At 39.1% G+C, this 20,360-nt stretch overlaps 1 protein-coding gene across 1 annotated transcript in view; it reads left to right on the forward strand.

Moving 5' to 3' along the window:
* Window positions 1-20,360, forward strand: part of ARHGEF26 (Rho guanine nucleotide exchange factor 26) — a 62,301-nt gene that overhangs the window by 18,483 nt on the left and 23,458 nt on the right. Inside the window, exons 6-9 of the mRNA XM_030028010.2 lie at window positions 13,439-13,591; window positions 14,082-14,211; window positions 16,196-16,270; window positions 18,444-18,533. Of these exons, the coding sequence (XP_029883870.1) occupies window positions 13,439-13,591; window positions 14,082-14,211; window positions 16,196-16,270; window positions 18,444-18,533 (448 nt within the window). The remainder of the gene's footprint in view (window positions 1-13,438; window positions 13,592-14,081; window positions 14,212-16,195; window positions 16,271-18,443; window positions 18,534-20,360) is intronic.

The raw sequence follows: 20,360 nt of genomic DNA on the forward strand, positions 1-20,360 counted from the left end.
AGTCAAATGGTTTAAGAACTTGTTTTTTTATAACTTGGAGTAAAAACAGAATTCATAACTCCTTTTTAAATTTAAATGAAAACATATTTTGTTTCCTGAGTTATGTAATACTGTTAAACTATACCAAAATTTTGTGTTGGCTTTCTACAACCTCATTTGTGTAAATAATGAAAATTATTTTGAAACAGAAGCCTCTTTCTTGGTATCTCCAAACTATTGCTTCCCATTTTCAATGTCTTTCAAGGTAGCAAAATCCATCCTTTTGTTATAAAATTGTAATAAAGTTGAGGATCTGTCCCATTATGCTGTATTTTAAGCAGCCTTTCCTTTACTAAAAAATACAGTGTCTTGAGTATGAGTGTAGTTATCAGTGGTTTTGGTTGCTCAGACAAAAGTTTGGTGAGCTGAAGAACGTGAACTGATAAAAATACTATCTTTTAGTCAAAATTGCTTAAAGCTTATATCTAGGAACTTTGACTTAGAACATGTTTAATGGAAACTCTCCAGAAACACCAAGATAGGCTTCTAATGCATGACAAGGCCATTTCTGAGGGAACAAAGCTGCCTTTGTTAGAAGCAGAATACAGACAGCAAAGACTGTCTCTGCTTTTGGGAGCTCATTGGAATGTCTCTAACAAAGAAGAGTTGATCTGAATAATTTGTGCAGCATACAATGTGTTTGTTTATGGAAACATCTTGTAAGGTGGCTTCAGAAAGCTTAAGTCTTTTATTGCGTATTTGCCTGTACATGTAATATGGGAGTTCATAACTGATAGAACACAAAATCACACAAGTTGCAACCCGAGTCAGTGTGAGCTGTTAGATTGAGATGTAAGCTTGTGGGGATGCCATAGGCCAGCTTATTCAGAAATAAAAGCTTGTGTAGTCTGACAATACTGCACAATCAATCTCACTAGTAAGAAAAGCTCTCTCTAGTCTAAGTATGTGGTGCAAAAGAGGTCAGTTTCCCAAGAGCCTGTCTTGGGAAAGAGGAGTTAACGGGGAAATTCATGAAATGTCTTGAAGAACAATTGGTCTGACAGGTCAAATCATCAAATTTGTAGGAGAAGGGAAAGCTTTAGCATATTGTTTCTCTCTGCCATTAGGCCAGCAAAAGGCAAAAAGCTTATGGAATATCAGAGGATTAGCATTAGCAGAAAAAGACACAAACAAAAAGTATTTTGACAGGTTCTGACTGTTCTTAAACTCTGTGTCTTGATTTCGGTAGAGAATCCCCTGTGGGTTTGTGGGGTAGGTTAACATTTTGTCTTGAGTATCTTAATTTAATTTTATATGTGTGAATGTATATTAGGAACCAGGTAAGCTTTCTCATAGCACTTTTTTTGAAATTAGGTTAATGTTTCGCCTCTTTCCAACATACTTTAAATGATGCAGCTTCATCTTTTTCCATAGGAAAATACAGTCCTAGTGTTCATTTAAGAAGTGTGTGTATTGAATCAGTTAAGTAGGCATTAAAAACATTACTTTTAGAGAATGCAAAGTTCTGTTGCTCAGTTTCTTTGGAAGATTGCAAACCCCCGCCCCCTCCCCCCCCCCCCCCCCCCAAAAACCCGCATATAATAAAAAAAAGTAAAAATAAAAATTTAAATGCTGTAAGTAGACCCTGGGTGATTCAGGTGAACTCTAATGAAAGAAAACTATTCATATGTTAGAGATCACCAATTTGATTTCCAGGTAAGACAGTGATACAAGTCATTAGCATCCTTTTTTCCTATTTGGTCTAGACTGATGGTCTTGGTCTGTGTTATGTATTTTATCACAGTTCTTGCCATTAGCAATTTTTGAAGAAAGCTGAGCAATGTCTCGAGGGCATCCAGCTGAGTGTGGTTACCCTGTTGGATAAGTGACACTGAGGTGTGATCTGGGGGAGAATTTCTGTGCTCTTTCAAAGAAAGTTGTTCATACTGGATGTTTTGAAGCAGATAAGTGGCTTGCTTATCAGTAAAGCTGAGTGATTATGTTGGACATAGTGGACAGAGTAATGGGAACAAGAGGGACAAAAGTCCTCCCAGATGATTGGGAAGCAGGATGTGAGGCACCTGTGGCTCTGTGCAGAAGCTGGTGTGTTGCCCTGACCCACAGCAGGTGCTGGTGAGCACTCAGACCATACATATTCTTGGGTTTTCCAGGTGTTGCAGAGCACTGCTGAATTTACCATTTGTGGTTTCTGCCTTTCTCCCAGCCTTGCTGCATGATCTGCTTTTACTGCTGATGGGGCCTTTTTTGATTGTCGGGAGATTCCAGGGATTCTGGAGGACGTGTTGTAGAGCAGTGAGGCCAAAATGGCGTATTTTTTTTCTTTACATTTTAGATGCCCACAGAACACATTTATGGATTTGCATCATATTGATGAGTTGGGACCGTGCATTTATCCTTGTGTTTACTCAGATTGCTTCCTTCATGGTTTGTTCTGACATAAGCGTTCTTTGCTGAACTCTTTGGCTTTAGTATGTAGGAATTATTTGTTTAGAGGGTTCTTCTGGCAGCTGAAATAACTCTCTGGGTTGACCTGCACTGTTTCTTTGCAAATGACTAGCAGTGTTGGTAAACAAACTTTAAAATAATATGCAGTTGGTACTTGCATTCCTAAACCAGTGATTGTTTTATAATTTAGCTTCTTTACTGGAGTCAAGATTAGATATATGACTTCAATACTCGGGAACAACAAATCTGAACAGAATCACACTTCCCTCAGCTCATTTTCTTGGGTGAATGCAACTTAAGAGAAAGAATGCCTTTTTTTTTTTTTTTAACGAGTTTAGAAATTTTTTTACATATATATGCGTTGTATAAATAATTAATTTAGTAAATACCTGGCAATTACCTATACAAAAAGTGCCCTTGAGGAAAATACCTAGTTTTTCAGAAAATACAGTAAGCCTTTGGCTTCAAATTATTCACGTAAACATATTGAAAAGAATACCCCAAACTCACAGATCTCCACCCATCACCTTCATGGTATATTTTCATGCTATATAATGTTGCCAGCTGCTGATAAGTGTAGGAGGAGGACACAACAGGAAGATATTCAGGCAGCGACTCTGCCACGGTGACTGAAGAATGATGAGGCTGTGCACTCGACTGTGTGCGAGCCTGTTCTTCCTGACGCTGCTGCGCTGCCCTCCTTGGTAAACCCGGACTTCGATCCCAGAGCTCTCCTCTCCCAGAGCTCTGACATGTCGCCTGCGGTCACAGGCGTGACCAAAGCAGGGAAGTGCTTTTTTGGCCGGTACCTATGGAGAAGTTTCTCAGCCCAAGATATTCACTGTTGATAGTGAGCTGTGGCGGGGTCACCAATGGGGATAGGTTTAACTCTTAAACGATGTTCTGAGAACAGTCAGTGGTTTAACATAACATTGTTTTAGAGTAGGAAAGAGAGAAGTGAAGCGTTTTTCAGTATGTTCCCTTCTGTGCTGTGTAAAGTCCTGTTCAAGCTGTCCGTTGTGTTCTCCATTTCAGATGCCCCTCTGAAGGAATGTCAGCTAATCATAAAGAAAACTGAATCTGTTCACAATTTGCTTGTCTCTGACTTGTGTGATCCTCTGTGAAATTAAATATAGCTTGTGTTAGATTTCACAGTCTCTACTCAGGCATCCTTATCTTTGCCTTCACGCCTGCTCAGAGGTGTTGTAAAAGATCACTTTTGGAGAGGCTGTCTGAGAATCCTCAGTAACACTGCACGTGGCACAGAAAGTGTTGGTGGAGGGCATTTGCCGTTGTGTGTCTGTTACCAGTGAATTTAGCCTGAGCCTGAAGTCAGTTATTAAAATCAGATGAGACTAGAAGCTGGAATAAACTTGCCTTACTTTGTCAGTCTAACGGATTGTACAGTATCTTCAAGAAACACCAACATAAACATAAAACTTAAATTGTCTTTATGGTTCTTTTTTTTCCGATGCTGGATATATGAGATTTAAGTATTAGTTGCATAAAACTTGTATTTCTTCAGAAAATCTTCGGTATCCGAGGGGTCATTTGTGGTATCATTTAAATGCTGACGACATAACCATGTTTTTGTTTCTCTCTAGCATCCTGCCTCCGTGGTGTTTTACCCAGCAGATCTTTAAATGCTTGTCAAGCTTTGCATAGACACAGTTTAATCCCTTTAAAATAGTATTAGCTGGTGCAATCTGTTAAGGAGACCTTCGGAGCGTGTTAATGACTGTATTTACTTATTTTGCTACTTAAAATAGACACTATGTGGCTGGATTTTGTTTAGAAAAAAAAATTTAAAAAAATCAAGGCAACTGATTTGCCAATGTTTTCCAGATCCCTGGAGTTGCCATCTCATGCTTTGCTCAGAGTAGACCCTTCAGGGCATTGTTTCTGAAAGATTACATGATTACTACATTAGTAGTACATTAAGTATATTGTTTGGGTTTTAGGGGTTTTTTTTATTTGGCAGTGTTGATATACCGTGTATATATCAGCTGTTTTTACCATGTAATCAAAACCTAAATGACCTCTGTTTGCCGAGATAAAGAGTAACAGATGAAGGTCCTCTCATTAGAAACTGCAATACTGACTGAAGGATAGAGGGAACCCATTCTTTTGATGACTTTTCTCATGAGTTTTCTAGAGTAAATCAGGGTGTTTTTCAACACTTTCTTTTTTTCCCCCTAATTTCCTGAAATAATATGATTGCAATATTCTCAAGCATTTGCATGCCAGAGGAAGAAAGAATTGAACAGTCCTGCTCAACCTTCCTCTGTGGTAGGATTGAGTTCACCTGAAAAGACACAGGATACAGGCTGCACCGTTAACCACTTGGCTGTTTTCTGGGTTACTCTGGTTTTCTCTTAAGGCCTTTGCAATCTCTCCCATGTAATACTGTCTCTGGTTCTTCTTTTTTCTTCCCCACAAAACGTGATTCTACTTCCTTATCTCACTTGAACTGGCCTGACAGCAAATGCCAGTGAATAGTGAGCAGTCACGTGTATATTTCTCGGAAGAAGGTTCAGTAAAAGAAATGGGAAAGCACCCAAGGCTGTGAGATATCAGTTACAATTGCTGTGTCATCTCAACTGCATGATTGTAGGTGTGCATTTTTATTGATTTTTTAATTGTGGTTGCTGAAGCTTGACAATATTAACAGTGTTTGTCAGATGAAAGGTAATTAAGTTTCTATTTTAAATTTATAAAAACGGTATTCTTAAATAGTGGCCATTGGAAACTTTGTTTTACCTCTCTCTATAGAGAATTCTAGTAATTTTTTTCTTGCCTGTATATGCTTGTATTCAAAACTTCATCTGCATGCTGTCCTCTCAGTATGCTTTATGCGTTGTATTAATGCCAAAATTATTTTGACAAATTAATTGTCTTTGTGTCCCTTTCTGAAAAATTTCTGACTCTGAAGCTCTGTACTGTCAATTTATCTTCCTGTGGAAATGCAGCGCAGATGGTGTGTAACCCAGTGTCCCAGATTCTTAAGAGGAGAGACTCACTGTCAGGTCCCCTTGGAACTTTTCCTCTTGTAATTAGATTACTTTTCAAAACTCTCCTGCCAGTCCTTGGTCTAGGACTTCGTGTTCAGTTTTTCCTTCTATCATTAAGTATTTTTGGAGATAACTTTTTTCTTTTTTCTCTAGCTGAGGTCCTCAGCCTAAGAACTGATACTTCTCTACTTAATTGTCTTCTAATGACTGTTTTTAATGTTAACAGTGTAGCTTCTTTTCTTAAAAGAAAAAAGCGCCACCCAACCCCCCAGTTTTTCGTCACCAGTGACTGAAGATGGTTTGTGTTACCCAGCGACAGATAGTTTTGGCATCAAATAAAAATAACTCATTTTGAGATGAAATATTGTTTGAAGCAAGGATTGAAACCATATTTTAGACCATAGGATTGAAACCATATTCTAGATGAATGGCCTTAAAATTGTGAGTTTAACCAAAAGAGTCATAACAGCCCTCTCTGTTGTAGAGGGCTGTTGTAGGACCAGTATAGTAGAGTTTGTTTGTTTATTTGTATCCTTTATTTTTTGCACACTGATGTAAAGGGTTCGGTTTTGGTACCAGTGGTGCCTGGAGGTTTCCCTCCTTCCCTACTACTCCCTCAGTTCAGCCAGCTGCTAGCCAGGTGAGATGTAGCTGAAAAATAAACCGCAGAACAAACCTGGTCATAGTTTTCTTTCTGTCACCTCCTTCACATCCCCGTTGGAGCAGTTCCCAGACCTCATCAAGTGTCAGCCCACAAACAATTGTGGTGACATACCTGAAAGAGCGTGGTAGGAAAAGGAGTTAATAAGTTGGACGAGAGCTGTGGAAGCTGGCATTGCCAGAACTATGGCATGAAGCTGCCATCTGCCATAGCATTTATTTGTACTGAAACCCATCTGTATATTATGTAAACATATTCTCTGTTTAATTAAAAAAAAAAAAAAAAAAACCAAAACCAAAAAAAAAACCCCAACAAAAACCAAACCCACAGCAGCATTTGTAGCTGACTTCTTGGAGCCTCTGGCTCTTCTTCCATGGCCTAAACTCTGCATAGAGAGTTACTTATGTGAACATTTGTGTTTAAGGACAGTAGAACAAAAGTACTTAAAAAATTTTAAAGCCTTCTAGTTGTAACCCAAAAACTATTTATCTAGTAGGTGTTCATGCATCCTTTCTTGCAGAGCATCACTGTCATGGACATCTGAAACTTAGTGCCCACACAGATCGTCTTAAGCAATCATGCTTTGTTGTTGGGTCTTGCAGGGTTTGTTCTAGTCGCAGCTTACGAATCTTTCACCAATTTTCAGATTTACTGTTGATGCATGAAGCACAAAAGTGGAAAACTGTATTTATTTGCGTATTTCTTTGGTAGTAAAGTGGATGGATGTTAAACAGTTATTTGAACTTGCATCTCTGCTTTCCTTGTACAGAGACTGATAAGGAACAAAGAAGCAGCCTTTCTTAGCTGAGACTGAGCAATAAGTCTTCAAGAGGTCAGTCTGGTTTCAGAGAACTGCCGTTGCCCTTATAGCATAAAAAGTATGTGTAGCTTTAGCTGTTAGTAAGTCTAGAAATAACTGTGTTTAGCAAGGCTGTCATAGTGGGAGGATATATGTATATTCCCTTGGCTCCTCTCCTGTATCATTGGGTCAGCATGCTTTGTTTAAATGAGATTTTAAACCTCAAATTCATGAGATGAAAGCTTGCATTGCAGATAGATGAGTTGTGTTGCATTGCACCACATTACTCTGGACGACGGTGAGGCTGGTCTGTGCAGCATTTATACCTAGGAAATCTTGCCTGCCAAAGTGTGGTATTTGCTATCCTATATGTCATACTGTAACTTCTACTATGGGTGTGGCCGTATCAATATGAAGATCATGTATACAGACGTTTATATATACATTTTATAGGACAAGCAGCTGTACGTGCAGCGGTATCAAAACCCGCAACTTTCTCCCTACCTTTAAGCATGTGTGATAGTTTGCTGCCCTGCATAACTTCCTCTACAGATGTGTAGGAACGAGGCTGAAGCGCCTGCGACAGCACAAAGAGAAGCCAGACGGCACTTGAGGCAGCGCTGCGTCATCTCTGGCAGCGCTGCGTCCTGCCCCTTGGCCTTTCCCGTGACGGGCATCGCTGCTCTCCCTTCTGAACAGCACTAAAACAATGTAACGTGCTGATTAGTACACTTGCGCTTTGAACTTTGAACTTGCGCTTCTGCTTTCCTTGGGTTATGGAGGTGAGGCGGTTGCCAACTTGGCACAGGTGCCCTCGTGAGAAAGATGAACCTGGGAGAGTTTGCTGTCTCCGTCTGCCGCGGGGCTGGTGGGAGGTGTGCGGCCGTGGCGGTACCCACTGGGCTCTGAGCGGGAGCGGGGCAGGAGCCTGATGGGGGAGTTTGTCATTTGAAATGAAATGACACATTCCAGACTTTCTCTGGAGAGTTTCCTGGGCACTGTCTAAATCACCGTTATTTCTAGACTGTGGTGGAGAGTTCCCTGGCTGATACCTTCCCTCAAGACTAAGCAATGCTTAATTTATGTTTTTGTATGGTTCATATTTTTGTATTAACAAAAACTTCTTCCCAAATATCAGGATGATTGGTTAGCTCTCTTATTGTGAAGGTGCAGGTGACAGCCCAGGTTTGTAGAGCATGAGGGAAGTTACGTGTCCAGTTGTTCTCCGTTCTCCAAGGTCTTTGCTTTGCTGTGTTTGTTAGTTTAGCCATTCTAGCAAGTGTGTTATATGGGAATAGCCTTATCCCTGTTGCTAGAAAGTTCACAAAATGATTTATAAATTCATTGTTTGTGACATGCAAGAGATCATTTTGTTCTGTGACAAATGAGTATGTAAGTAACTTTTCAGACTTGGGGAGAGGGGCAGAAGCACCCTGCTTCTTCTCAGTAGTATAAAAAGCATTACTTTGTTCAGCATGGGAAAGGTTTTTAAAATGAGGACTCCTGTTGTGATGTCTTCATAATTTATCAAAAAGATTTACATTTCTAGTGCCACAGAATGGTCTTTATGGGTTCATTTGTCAGTGGGTATTAATCGGTTGAATCAAGATTTGTTTTTCTGAAATGCATACCATTGAACTAGATGCTATGAGCACTTACCCGCTATCTGAAGAATCTCGCTGTAACAGAATATATTGGCAGGGTTGCCATGGCCTTTTTATTGTTCTGGATTCCTGCCAGAATACTATAAATAGTTGAAAAGGCAAGTGACTTGCCGTTAGGACAGTTACTTGTGGGTAGGCTAGCTGAAAGTTGTTCCAGTTTGTTGCAGAATGAACGAATAGGCTGTCAGGGTTTTTTTTTTTTTTTTTTTTTTTTTTTTTTTTTTTCCTTCTTGTTTGGCTTTGTAGTTGCTCAGTGGATATTGCCTAATAAAAGGTATTTTTATGGACTGTTAGCTTTGTGGTGTTTAGTGTTACAAATATATGTGGATGTATGTATTGTTTTCCATTATTTGGATTGTGGTAATTCCTGTACCAAACTGATTAATTTCAAACACCTGTGGATGCAGTCCCTCACTTGATTCACCCTGTTTTCAGCCATTGTTTTCCTAAAAGCTGATTCAGCATAAAAATTCTATGGAAATAAGGCTGTAATTTTTCCCATTTTTACTATTTTAAATTCCCTCCTTTCCCTGCCCCATTCCCCCCCCGCGCCCCCCCCCCGCAAAAAAAAAAAAAAAAAAAAAAAAAACAAAAACCAAAAAAACCAGAAAAAATTGTGATGCAGATGTTAAGCTTCTGTTCCTGATGGGAAGATTCAGATTTGGAGAGACTAATCAGAATTTTTTATGACTTTTATCTGGAGTTATCTGGAATTGGTAATTGTTTTTTCCAGTTCCTTATCTCTAAGAGGAGGAAGCTAAATTGTACTTGCTTCCACTCCAGTGGCTTTTCTTTGTTACTGGATAGTAGTGTGTCAGCAGCAACATCCCTATGAAGCTAAATCTTCATTATAATCTTCTTTATGCCAGATACACAGGTCATTATAACTTGGAAAACATTAAGCAAGAATAATAATAATAATAATAATGAACTTTGAAATAAGTGATCTACGAGCTAGATCACAGGTCACTTCCACATACAGAATGGCTTTGGTGGTGATGGACTGATATTTTCAGTGACAGAGAGGACCAGTAGCACTGTACAGAACGGTGAGCAATAGAGGATTGCATGGACCCGCAAGGAGGTAAAAAATTAGTACTATAAGCAGTAGGAAAATAGTCAGATAAATGTTTGAGAACCTTGATTCTATGAGTGCTATGTAACCTGTATACAAAACTGCAATGACATTATACTATCTGGCCCTCTCACCAACCTGGTAATGCTATTACGTGTATTCTGTCACTTTGCAAACAGAATAAAATGATTTCATAGTGACTTTATCAGAATTTTTTTTTCCTCTTAGCTCTCTTGGGTGCTGTTCACCTGGTTCTGGTAACTTCTGGTGTTCCACATTTACTTCAGTTTCATACAGAACTTCATCAAGTCTGTTCGTTCCCAGTCTCGCTCACAAAAAACGCTTTGGTATCAGTTTTCTTCTATAGTGACCCTTGATGTAAATGAACTATTTAGATTTTTTGCAGTACCTCCGACCTTTCTGTATATTCCTTTTATGTGCTGTCATTTGATTCTGCATGCTTTTTGCTCCCAGATAATAACTGATTCCATAAAATAATTGTTTTTCTAACTCTAATTTGGCCTGCCTAGTTAACGTCTCTTTTACCTGCCTAATTAGATTTTTTTTTTTTTTTTAATCCAGTGCAATCTAGTTTTGGAATATCCAGATAGCAAGATACAATATTCGTAAGCCTGTAAGTCCTGCTCAGTTAATATCTTTATCTAGGGGTGAAGGGAGAGTAAATGTTGAGAAGAAATGTGGATCAAAATGATTGATATTAAGGCATTTATTTTGTGTATTTCTTTATGGCATCTGTTTAAGTAGAACTTTGTTGATGGGAGTTTTGCAGTTGTAAATGAGACATAGTTTAGGCCTTATAAAGGTGAATTGTATGGAATAGTTCGTAACACTGTGCATATACCACTGTGTGTTTGTGTTTATACAGCTGAATTAACTAGAGTTTTTGAGAAAGTTGTGGATATCAGTAATTGATTAACACAGTGCTGATGAATGGGAAAAAATAGCTTAAGAAAATTGCCTGAGCAAGTATTAGGATGTTGTTCCTGATGGTGATTACCAGCTTGTTAATGATCTGCCTAAAGACATGGGAAAACCCTTAACACTAAAAGTTCAAGGAGGAAACTCTTGTCATAAAGACAGGGCAAACTCCAGTGTTGGTGAGAATCTCTAGTGTTTCTACATCTTGTGCTATAAAAAGAAACAAACAGGAAATTAATTAAACCTGTGTTTCTAAATTTGGCACGTAGCCTTTAGGGGAGGGGGAGTTTTAGAGTATTACAAATTGGATGTTTCTCTTTACACAACATAAGGGCAAGATGAGGGAAATCAAATGCTGTCTTATGATGCTGTTTGACTTTCACTTAATTGGATCTAACTTTAACCAGAAAAGTTCCAGACTTAACAGAAACAAATGTTTTACATAAATCCTTCTGGTGTTAAGCTAAAAAAGCCAGTCACACAGCACAACTAATTGCAACTACTAATTTGTAGTTGGTTAAATGGAATGTAATCACTCAACCACTGATCTTTATGACAGAATCTGTCCTAAAATTTTAAGTAAGAAGTTTTTATGATGTGTGTGGTTCACTGATTATATATAGTAATTAGGAGATTGGATGCAAAAAAAGACAACCTTTGATTCAAGCCTTGATGCATGATTTCCAGAGGTACTATTTCTTGTAGTACATGTTGTGGGGGATGGGACTTGGGTTTGCTGCTTCTCTCTGCCCCCTCTTTTTTCTTTTTAAATCTTCTACTCTCCAAGATTTTTACTGTTCCTTACAATGACTGTGACTGATGATGTCATTGATGAAGCACCAGATAAATTCTAAAAGTGGAAGTTCTAGCCCAGCATGGTCAAACACCTTGTCAGCATGCCATAACATACAGCAGGAAGAAATGTTGTATTTCCTAATTTCCTGAGGAAAGTAAATTGGCAGCATGCTGAGAAGTTCTCCCAACTATAGACATCTCTTGAGTAGAGCAGAAACGAATTCCAGTTGTCTGCGGTTTTTGGTGGTCAGCGGTTGAAATCTGACTGTTGTGGTTCATGAGAAATTGTAGACTGTGTGACTTGGAGACTTTCCTTCCCTCCCACCTCTTGGACCCCAGTGAAATTTCAGGCAACTGTTAACTTCAGTATTTGTCCATGTATTGTATGAGATCGCATAGCAACTTAGTATGCTTTGCCAGCTAGTACTGTTCTTGATACTAAAAAAACAAATACGTAGCATAATACAACTCAGTGACAACGTGAAATATTTTGTGGTTTGAAATAAGATGGGTGGAGGATAGAAGGATGCTGGAAGACTCTGCCTTCCAAATGTGGCAGGCTATTAAAAATTACTGCTGCACCACTTAAAGGGGAAGAGTGAGTGGAAAACTGTGCACTGTAGTAGGCAGCGTTATATCTATTTGTAGGCAGTGTCCTGTTTTTCATTAAATGGTAATACTGATAAACATCAGTCAGTTCAATCTGCAGTTAATGTATCAGAACTTCAAAAAACAAACCAAACAAAAAATCCAAAACCAAAACAACTCCCCCGCCTTGATTCTTTTGACTGTGTGATTGACCAAGTGAGAATCTGGCAACCACTCAATTCGGGCAGCTGCTTCTAAGCACACCTGGAAAAAAATCTTAATTTAGTTAACCCATGTTGTTAAACAGTGTATGATAAGCTTCTGTTCATCCTGTTCTCCTCTTCTTACATTTGATGTTTGTAAAACAAACTATAGAGAATATTGGTACAGCACTTAAAAATGAAATGCTGCAAGGTAACAGATTTTGAAGAGCCAGTGTTAGTAATGAGAAAATGTAATAAAGGACCAAAATAAAATAGAACATGTTTAAAAATATTTTAGCTTGATGTGAGATGATGTGTTCCAAGAATTTTTTTTATTAGCTGGTTTACTCTAGGGACTTCAGGATTCTTCTAGTGAATCATCTTGTATAAAGGCTGCAGGCAAGACTAGTATATGAGAGATTTTCAGCACCTTCTAGATTTTTAAGGATTACACTGATGTCAGAGTATCAGTGCAGGTAATTCTAGTGACCTGCAATAGTTGATCTGTGTGAGCTCTTACACCCCAAATAGTAAGATATTTCTAATGAGTATCACAGAAATAAAGGCTTTTTTCCCTGGTAAAATCAGAAATGCAAACAGCAGTGGAAAGTTTTCAGAGGCCAAAGGGACTTGCATGTGGAACAGAGGACAAACAATAGGGAAGTTCTTAGAACAAGCTTGTTTAGAGGAGAAAGTCGGCTCAGAATTTTGGTTTCTGTTCCCATTTTCACTGTTTCCAGTCGGTGTTTGTTTTCAGTGGTAGATGGAAGTATTTGGTACGTGAGCACCGTGTCAGCTCAGCCTGCTGTATGTTTTTTTTGCTCTTAGTTCAGCAGTTCACACATAACTTTATTTCATTGAACGTTCTGGTTTTGTACATCCTTTATTACAAGAGGAAATGTGTTAATGTGAGCTTGAAGTTGTTTCGTTTCTTTTTCAGCCCTGTTTCTGGACATTCTAGTCTAACCAGATCAGTAATGCTGTTTCGGTTTTGGCAGCTAGAGAATGGGAAGTAACTTTGCCAGCATTGCTTATATTGAGCTCTGCCAGGTGACACTGGCAGCCTTTGACTTCCATCGTGTAAAGATTTCCCTTATTGTTCTGCCAAAGGAGAGATGATGTCACCCTTTCACAAACCATTCAAGTTGTCATTAGTTTACAAAAGTCATGGGTTGTGTCAGGTGAAGTGTAAAATGTTGCGAGAGAAAGTCTGCTATTTTTTTTGTAAAAATGAGTAATTCATTTTCTTTTTTCATAGGTTCTTTAAAGAACTTGAAGCAAGACATCAGAACAACATCTTTATTGATGATATCAGTGATATAGTTGAAAAGCATACTTCTTCAACGTTTGATCCATATGTAAAATACTGCACCAATGAAGTCTATCAGCAGCGAACACTGCAGAAATTACTGTAAGTACTGATTTTAAAATATAATTGCAAAATCACCCCCTTTGTAGTAGGAGTGAGTAGTAGGCTGTGCAAAACCTATGGCTTCCAACTAAGCATGTACTTACATGCTTAGCTTTTCTTAATATACACAAGTTCCTTTGAAGTAATCGAGAGCGACAGTGTGGCTGGCTGCATAGTCCAATCCTATTTGTGGTCATGTGTTATGTTCCCTTTCCACTGGTAAGTACAGCTTAATCAGTGTCAAGATATACTTTCCTTGTTTGTTACGTATGAGTGAGTCTGCGCTCACGGTCATGTATGGGAGTTGAGGTTTCTAAATCTCAGTACTGGTCTTGCATATCTACATAAATAAAGCTGAAGGTTTAGTTGGTATGACCTCTTCAAATCACACTTTCCTATTAATAAAATTATGATTTATTTAAAATCTAGCAGCTGTCACAATTCTTTGGTAAAACATACTGTTTAATTCTCTCCCCCTTTTTCCCACCAGAGCCACAAATCCAGCATTTAAAGAGGTGTTATCACGGATTGAGTCCCATGAAGATTGCCGGAATTTACCAATGATCTCTTTCCTCATTCTTCCCATGCAGAGAGTTACTCGTCTTCCCTTACTGATGGATGTAAGAACAGAGTTATTTTTCTGTTTTTCTTTGATGCGTGTTCTTTTAATGTTAGCATTCCTTCCTATTCCATTCCTAGTTCAACCCAGTCTTTCGTATCTTCTTACTTACACCAGGTACAGGGCTGTAGATACTGGTCTATTGATTATGAAGTGCTGTAGCATTTGTTTGGTTACTGCGACTGGTACCTCCTGCTCCTGATCCCTCATTCAAAAGTTAAATATTTAGACATTCTAATAGAAAAATTGTACAGTAAAGGGTCAAAATGATCCTGAAACCAAGGAGGAACCTAGCACAGAAATTGTATATAGTGTTAGGATTAAAATTAAACCCTGCAGTTTAGAAAACAAGACTCCCTATCATATAGATTAGGTAAGGGTCCTTTTGCAGTAAATACTTACTTACTTTCAGGAACAGGGTCGTTAAGCTCCTCAGTTAAGAGGGTCACAGTGTAACCCTGCAGAATTAACTCCGTTCTCAAGGGCACATGAGCTATTCGTGACTGGAGCAGTATTGATACACTCGGTTTAGCAGCAGCGTGTTATGCTGTGAGATGTTCCTTCCTGTGCAGGTTCCCGGGTGACTTAGGAAGCGTGATGAAGTGCAAGTGAGTATTTGTGAAGCAAAGTTCACACCAACGCTCATGGTATTTCGGTTAAGATGCTAGAACTACATTTATGAGCTGGACAACCAGCAATAGTGGTTGGGTTTTGGTCGTCCAAAAATCTATGCTCAGACTCTAGCATTGGTAGGATCCAGAAACAGGACTAATAATTTTGTTCTCCTATATATTTGCAAATTGTTCACTGATGAGTTTGATCATCTGGATAGTTACTTAGTTCATTCATGGACGTTGAATACTCTCTTCTTTGCAGTACATTTCTAGGTAAAAAATGGAATAATAATCCAGTATTACTTTGGTGTTTCACTAGGTATGCCTTCTGCTTCTTGGTTTTTTTTCTTTTCTTCACCTCCTTCCTCTCTTCGGCTAAAAGAATCTAAACAAGCGAACTAAGCATTTTATTTTCCACTGTTTCAGTTTTGTTTATTTGTTTTTCTTGGAGATGATTGTGTAAACCTTTTATTGAGACTTCAAAGTGAACTTGATTTTTAAGGCTTCAGTACCAGAAATACGGCTCTAACTACATTTAGAGAGGAGGGAATGTAATTAAACCAAAGACTAATTTAATGTGAAATATCTTACGATGTTCTTGTTTCTCAATGAAAAAAGTGATTTAACTGGTCTGTCATTGATTCAAAATGCCTGTTTCTGGTAGGGCTTCACCTTCACCTCTGACTCGTATCTATTGACAGAGTTTATTCTTAGAACTGTCATGTAAGTCATAGATCAGATTTACTTTTCATTACTTTCCAGCGCTTCCTGTGTTTGGATGCTGCAGCCGTCTTCCCTTCCATGTGTTTTTTTGTTTTAATAAAATAATACTGTTATGTATATTTTTCCATGTTACACATAACAGTGTAGCCTTAAGAGCCTTTTCTGTTTTTCCTTGGAAATACTTACTGTCCACAAAGAGGTCAGACAGAGGAATCTGGTACAGTTTTCTTATTGCAAGTATGGTTGTACATAAATGGGTATTTCAACTTCCAGGAAAAGCTTAACATTGGAGCAGGAAGAACCTGTTACGTACAGCTGCAATGGGATTTCATTGTGGTTTGCAAGAAGTTGAGACACGAGATGGCAGAAACTTTCCCTTTCCTGGAAGGATGCAGCCTGCCTCTTCCGCTGCTATGGCTGGAGGTTGGCCAAGAGGTGCCAGACATCACTGTGCTCCCAAAAGCTTTCAAGGGAGACATTCCTTAGTGTGACAGAGCACTCTGAAGAAGGGTCCTAGTGTTCCCTCATTTATCCCAGTCTACAGCTGTGACTTCACCTCCTTGATTTCAATTAATATGTATATAAAATTCTGTATTTGTTACAATCTGTGCTGCTTAGTCCTCTGAAATAACTGACATTTTATTTCAGACTATTTGTCAGAAAACTCCTAAGGATTCATCGAAATATGAGAACTGCAAGCAAGCTCTGAAAGAAGTGAGCAAGGTGTGTTCTTAAAATTTTAATCTGGATGCAGAATTTTTTCTGCTCTGTTCTCCTTCCTAAATTGTACTGCATGCTTTTGTCACTTCAAAAATCCACTGTGAGAAGTGGCTGCTTTTGGGTTTTGTTAGTCATTTGATGTTGTGGTTTAACCCCAGCCGGCAACAAAGCACCACGTGGCTGCTCGCTCAGTCCTCCCCCCTCCAGGGAGATGGGGAGGAGAATCGGAAGAAAAAGGTAAAACTTTGTGGGTTGAGATAGGGACAGTTTAATGGGACAACACAAGGAAAGAAGTAGCAATAATGATAATAATGCTGATAAAAGAATGTATAAATTGAGTGATGCACAATGCAGTTGCTCACCATCCAGAACCTGATGCTCGTCCCCCACCCACCCTGAGCTCCCCCAGTTACATACTGAGCATGACATCATATGGGTATCAAATATTCCCGTGGGTAGTTCTGGTCAGCTGTCCTGGCTGTGCCCCCTCCCAGCTTCTTGTGAAAAATAACTCTGTCCCAGCCAAACCCAGGACACTTGAGAGTTAATGCTCATGTTTATTATTCATTTTGTTCGCCTGTTTCGTTGTGTAGTTGGACAAATGTATTCTGTTGCTGCCAGTCATTCCAACAGAAAGCCTTATGGTGGACCATAAATATAGGAAAAACCCAAAACACTGTCCTGACAGTAGAGAAAAGAAAGTCTGAATCTTCTAAGCAAACTTAAGCATTCTTTCTTCTTTTATCGTAAGTTAACCAGGTCACCTTCTGTCAGTTGTTCAAAGTTGTTCTTTTCTCCTCCTGTAGTCATGCTTTTTTGCCAAGAATCAGTGGTGGAAGAAGAGCACAAGTCCATTTTCTTTCCATGCGTAGATTGTAAATTTTAGCAGCATTTACTTGTATAATAAATTCTGGTTCCTTCCATTTGAACCTGAGTAATCAGATTACTGATTTTTTTTTTTTAAAACTGGTGGGAAATTCCAATCCATCTGTTTAATATATTTATGTTCTGGAAATAGACAACTCTTTAAAACAGAACTTTGTGGTATGAAAAGAAAACCTAAAGATCTAAGGACTGGCTCTTTTTTGCCTCCAAGATCTCAGAATTTCAGAAACTATAGTGCATCATAGACTGTTGTGAAATGTGAAGTACTGGGTGCTGTTTATTAAAACAAAAAAATCTTTCTCTGCATGTTGGGCTAGACATTACCTTGGGCCTTGAACATTCTTGCCTACTTTAAGGCAAAAATTGATGTTTTCCATGCATAAATAATGCAAACGGGAAGAGCACTGAAGCATTAAAAACTAAATTGTTTTATTTAAGAAAGGCCACTAGGGATCATTTTTATGCCTAAATTACTGTCTGTTTATTACTTAGGAAAATACCCTAAACTCCGCAGCACTGTACTGCTGCCAACACAGTTGGGTTTTTCTGTAGGAACAGTGCATGGTGTGTGAAGTGTTCAATTATAAAAGGAGAAAAGGCCCGTTGCTGGCTGGGAAATCCACGTGTGATGTTGCGGGGCTAAGGGGAATGCATTTTCATGTCTTTCTGTCTTCGCTCCCCTGTTTCTACATGCTCCCCACCCCCATGTGCAGACTTCAGTAAAACTGTAGCCTGCTTTAAAACTGCATTCTGAAGGTCAGCTGCAGTAAAACTTTTTCTGGGATACTGTTTGCCTTAGTTTAACAAGATGGTACTGTAACGTTTGCGTTGGAACTTCCTCCTGTCAATGAGTTGGGTGTGCATGGTAGACATGGCAGCATGCTGCACTGATGGGTTGGTCTGGAAGGTTGTTTATTTTGGAATTGGTCATTAACTTGGATCAGAGAGCTAGAACTCTTCCCAGAGCTTTGGGCTGAACCTTTGTACCATCTGGACTCCCCTGAGAATAAATAAATAATTATCACAGTATCATAGGATAATTCAGGTTGAGGGGGATCTCAGGAGGTCATCCAGTCCAACCTTAAGGCAGAATCAGCTATCAAGTCCAACCTGGTCACTCAAGGCTGCATTCAGTCTGGTCTTGAAAGCATTATGTCTGTGACCCAGTGTGAAAATGTCAGTTCCTTTCGGAGTTTTACGCTTCCCCAGAAGAGCATTTTATAAAGGAACAAAAGTTTGTATTGCCAGTCTTGAGTACATTAAACCTGTTAAATAAATGTCTTGTTTCTAGCTGGTGCGTTTATGCAACGAAGGTGCTCGGAAAATGGAAAGGACAGAAATGATGTACACAATTAACTCCCAACTGGAATTTAAAATCAAGGTATGATGATGATGATGTTTCTGACCACAAATCATGTAGCATATGAATAGCTTTGACTACATCTTAAGTTTTGATAGGTTCGTTGCCAGCATAAACAAAGTAAATTGTTGTATGCTGTGATATTGACAGGACTTTTCAGTCAGGGAGGACAAGTTCATATTCTGGGATTGCTGAAGCCCTGGAAACTCAAAGAGTAACTAAAGGGCTGTTGCATCTAACCAAGCAGATTAAGCTTCAAGTTGAGGCTTTTCAGGGAAAGAGAGTATCGGGTTATATATTTTTAAAAAGAATAAATTAGCATTAATTACTGCAGAATGGGGTACGTCCAGACTCTGGATTTACCTTTGTGGATGAAACCCTGTCCCTGTTGGAGTGACAGTACCTACTAATAATATCAGTCATGGCACAGTTTTATGCTGTTTTATGTAACTCATAACGATGTGCATGATGGTCTTGTCACCGTTCACACGCAGAATCACATGTTGCCTCTGTGTCCCTCCTTCTTGTCATCCATTTCCTCAAGGCTTGCCAGGCCTTGAATTGTTTTTTTTTTCTCTCTTCTTCCTCTTCACATAAAACAAAAGCAGAAGAATGGACAGCATCATTTCTAATTTGTACAAGAATCGTTGCAGTTCTCCGCTGCAAATGGAGGCCGTGTCACTGAACAACACACCTGGTTAATTAACTGATCTGTTGAAGTCGTTTGTAGAGTGGGAACTTGCTGGATGGATTAAAGAAATGTTTTTGGGGGAGGTGTTGCATTGCAAAGCAGTTCTGTTTCTCATTTTGGCATGTTGTCTGGCAGCGTGTGAACAAGGTCTGATAAATTTAATCACATGTGAATTGACTCTTTTCTGTGAGCTGTAGGTAGTTTTGAAATTCTGCTTAGATTTCTAACTGCAGTTGAAGAACCAACCATGTGTTTCTTTAAAGAGTGAATTAGGATTTGTAATTGATACAGTAAACAGTGGAACTTCAGTAGCATCTTCATATCACACAGTAATTCTTGCAAAGAAATGATCTCTTACGGCTGGATAAAAAAAAAAATTGGTCAAGTACTTTAAGTAGAAGGGTTATGTTAGAGCAAAATGTTTTTCTAATATATATTGAATTAAGTATTCTTTGCCTTAAAGACAAAGTTAAGTTGCTGTGAAGATTTTGCCATTGGGAGAGAGGCCGACTGCTGCTGCTTGGTGATGAGATGTTCTCATGTATGTGATAGGAAAAGTATGCCCAAGTAAATACTTACAGGCCAGGGAAGGTTCCTAATGGTATTTGACTCTCCGGATTTACAGCGGCATGAAACAAAAAAACAGGCCTGTTTCTGGTCACCCTAGGATGTGTTCCTTAGAATTATGATCCATTTCTACAAGATTCTGATAGTCTGCTGCAAAAACTGTCAGTTTGAGGAGTCATCCTTTTTGCGGGAGATGACTGAGAGCAGGGAAGGTTAGAGTGCCGCACACTGCGGAATTCAAGGAGGCAGCGGTGTGAAATACGTCAGCCCAGCTGGCTTTCCCAACAGCTGGGTGCGGCGGCTCTCGGGTCACACCTGCAGGCAGGAGTCACCCTGCTTTGCCTACGATAGCACATCTGGCAGCATCAGCTGCGCAACCAAAATCGTGTGATACCTGCCTGGAACAGCAAGCTGTGCAACGGCAGACTTCAGTGTAGGTGGAATTACTTAAGCTAAACTACACCTTTATTAATACAGTTCACTTCAGTAATCCCAAGCTTTTGTCTTGCTAGTGCAGGTGCTGTTAACCCTCACATAATTTTAAAGAGTCTTAGGATACTGAGATATTCCAAAGTTTTTTTCTTTCTAGT

Source organism: Aquila chrysaetos, chromosome 10 (genome assembly GCF_900496995.4).
Source record: "Aquila chrysaetos chrysaetos chromosome 10, bAquChr1.4, whole genome shotgun sequence".
Taxonomy (NCBI): Eukaryota; Metazoa; Chordata; class Aves; order Accipitriformes; family Accipitridae; genus Aquila; species Aquila chrysaetos.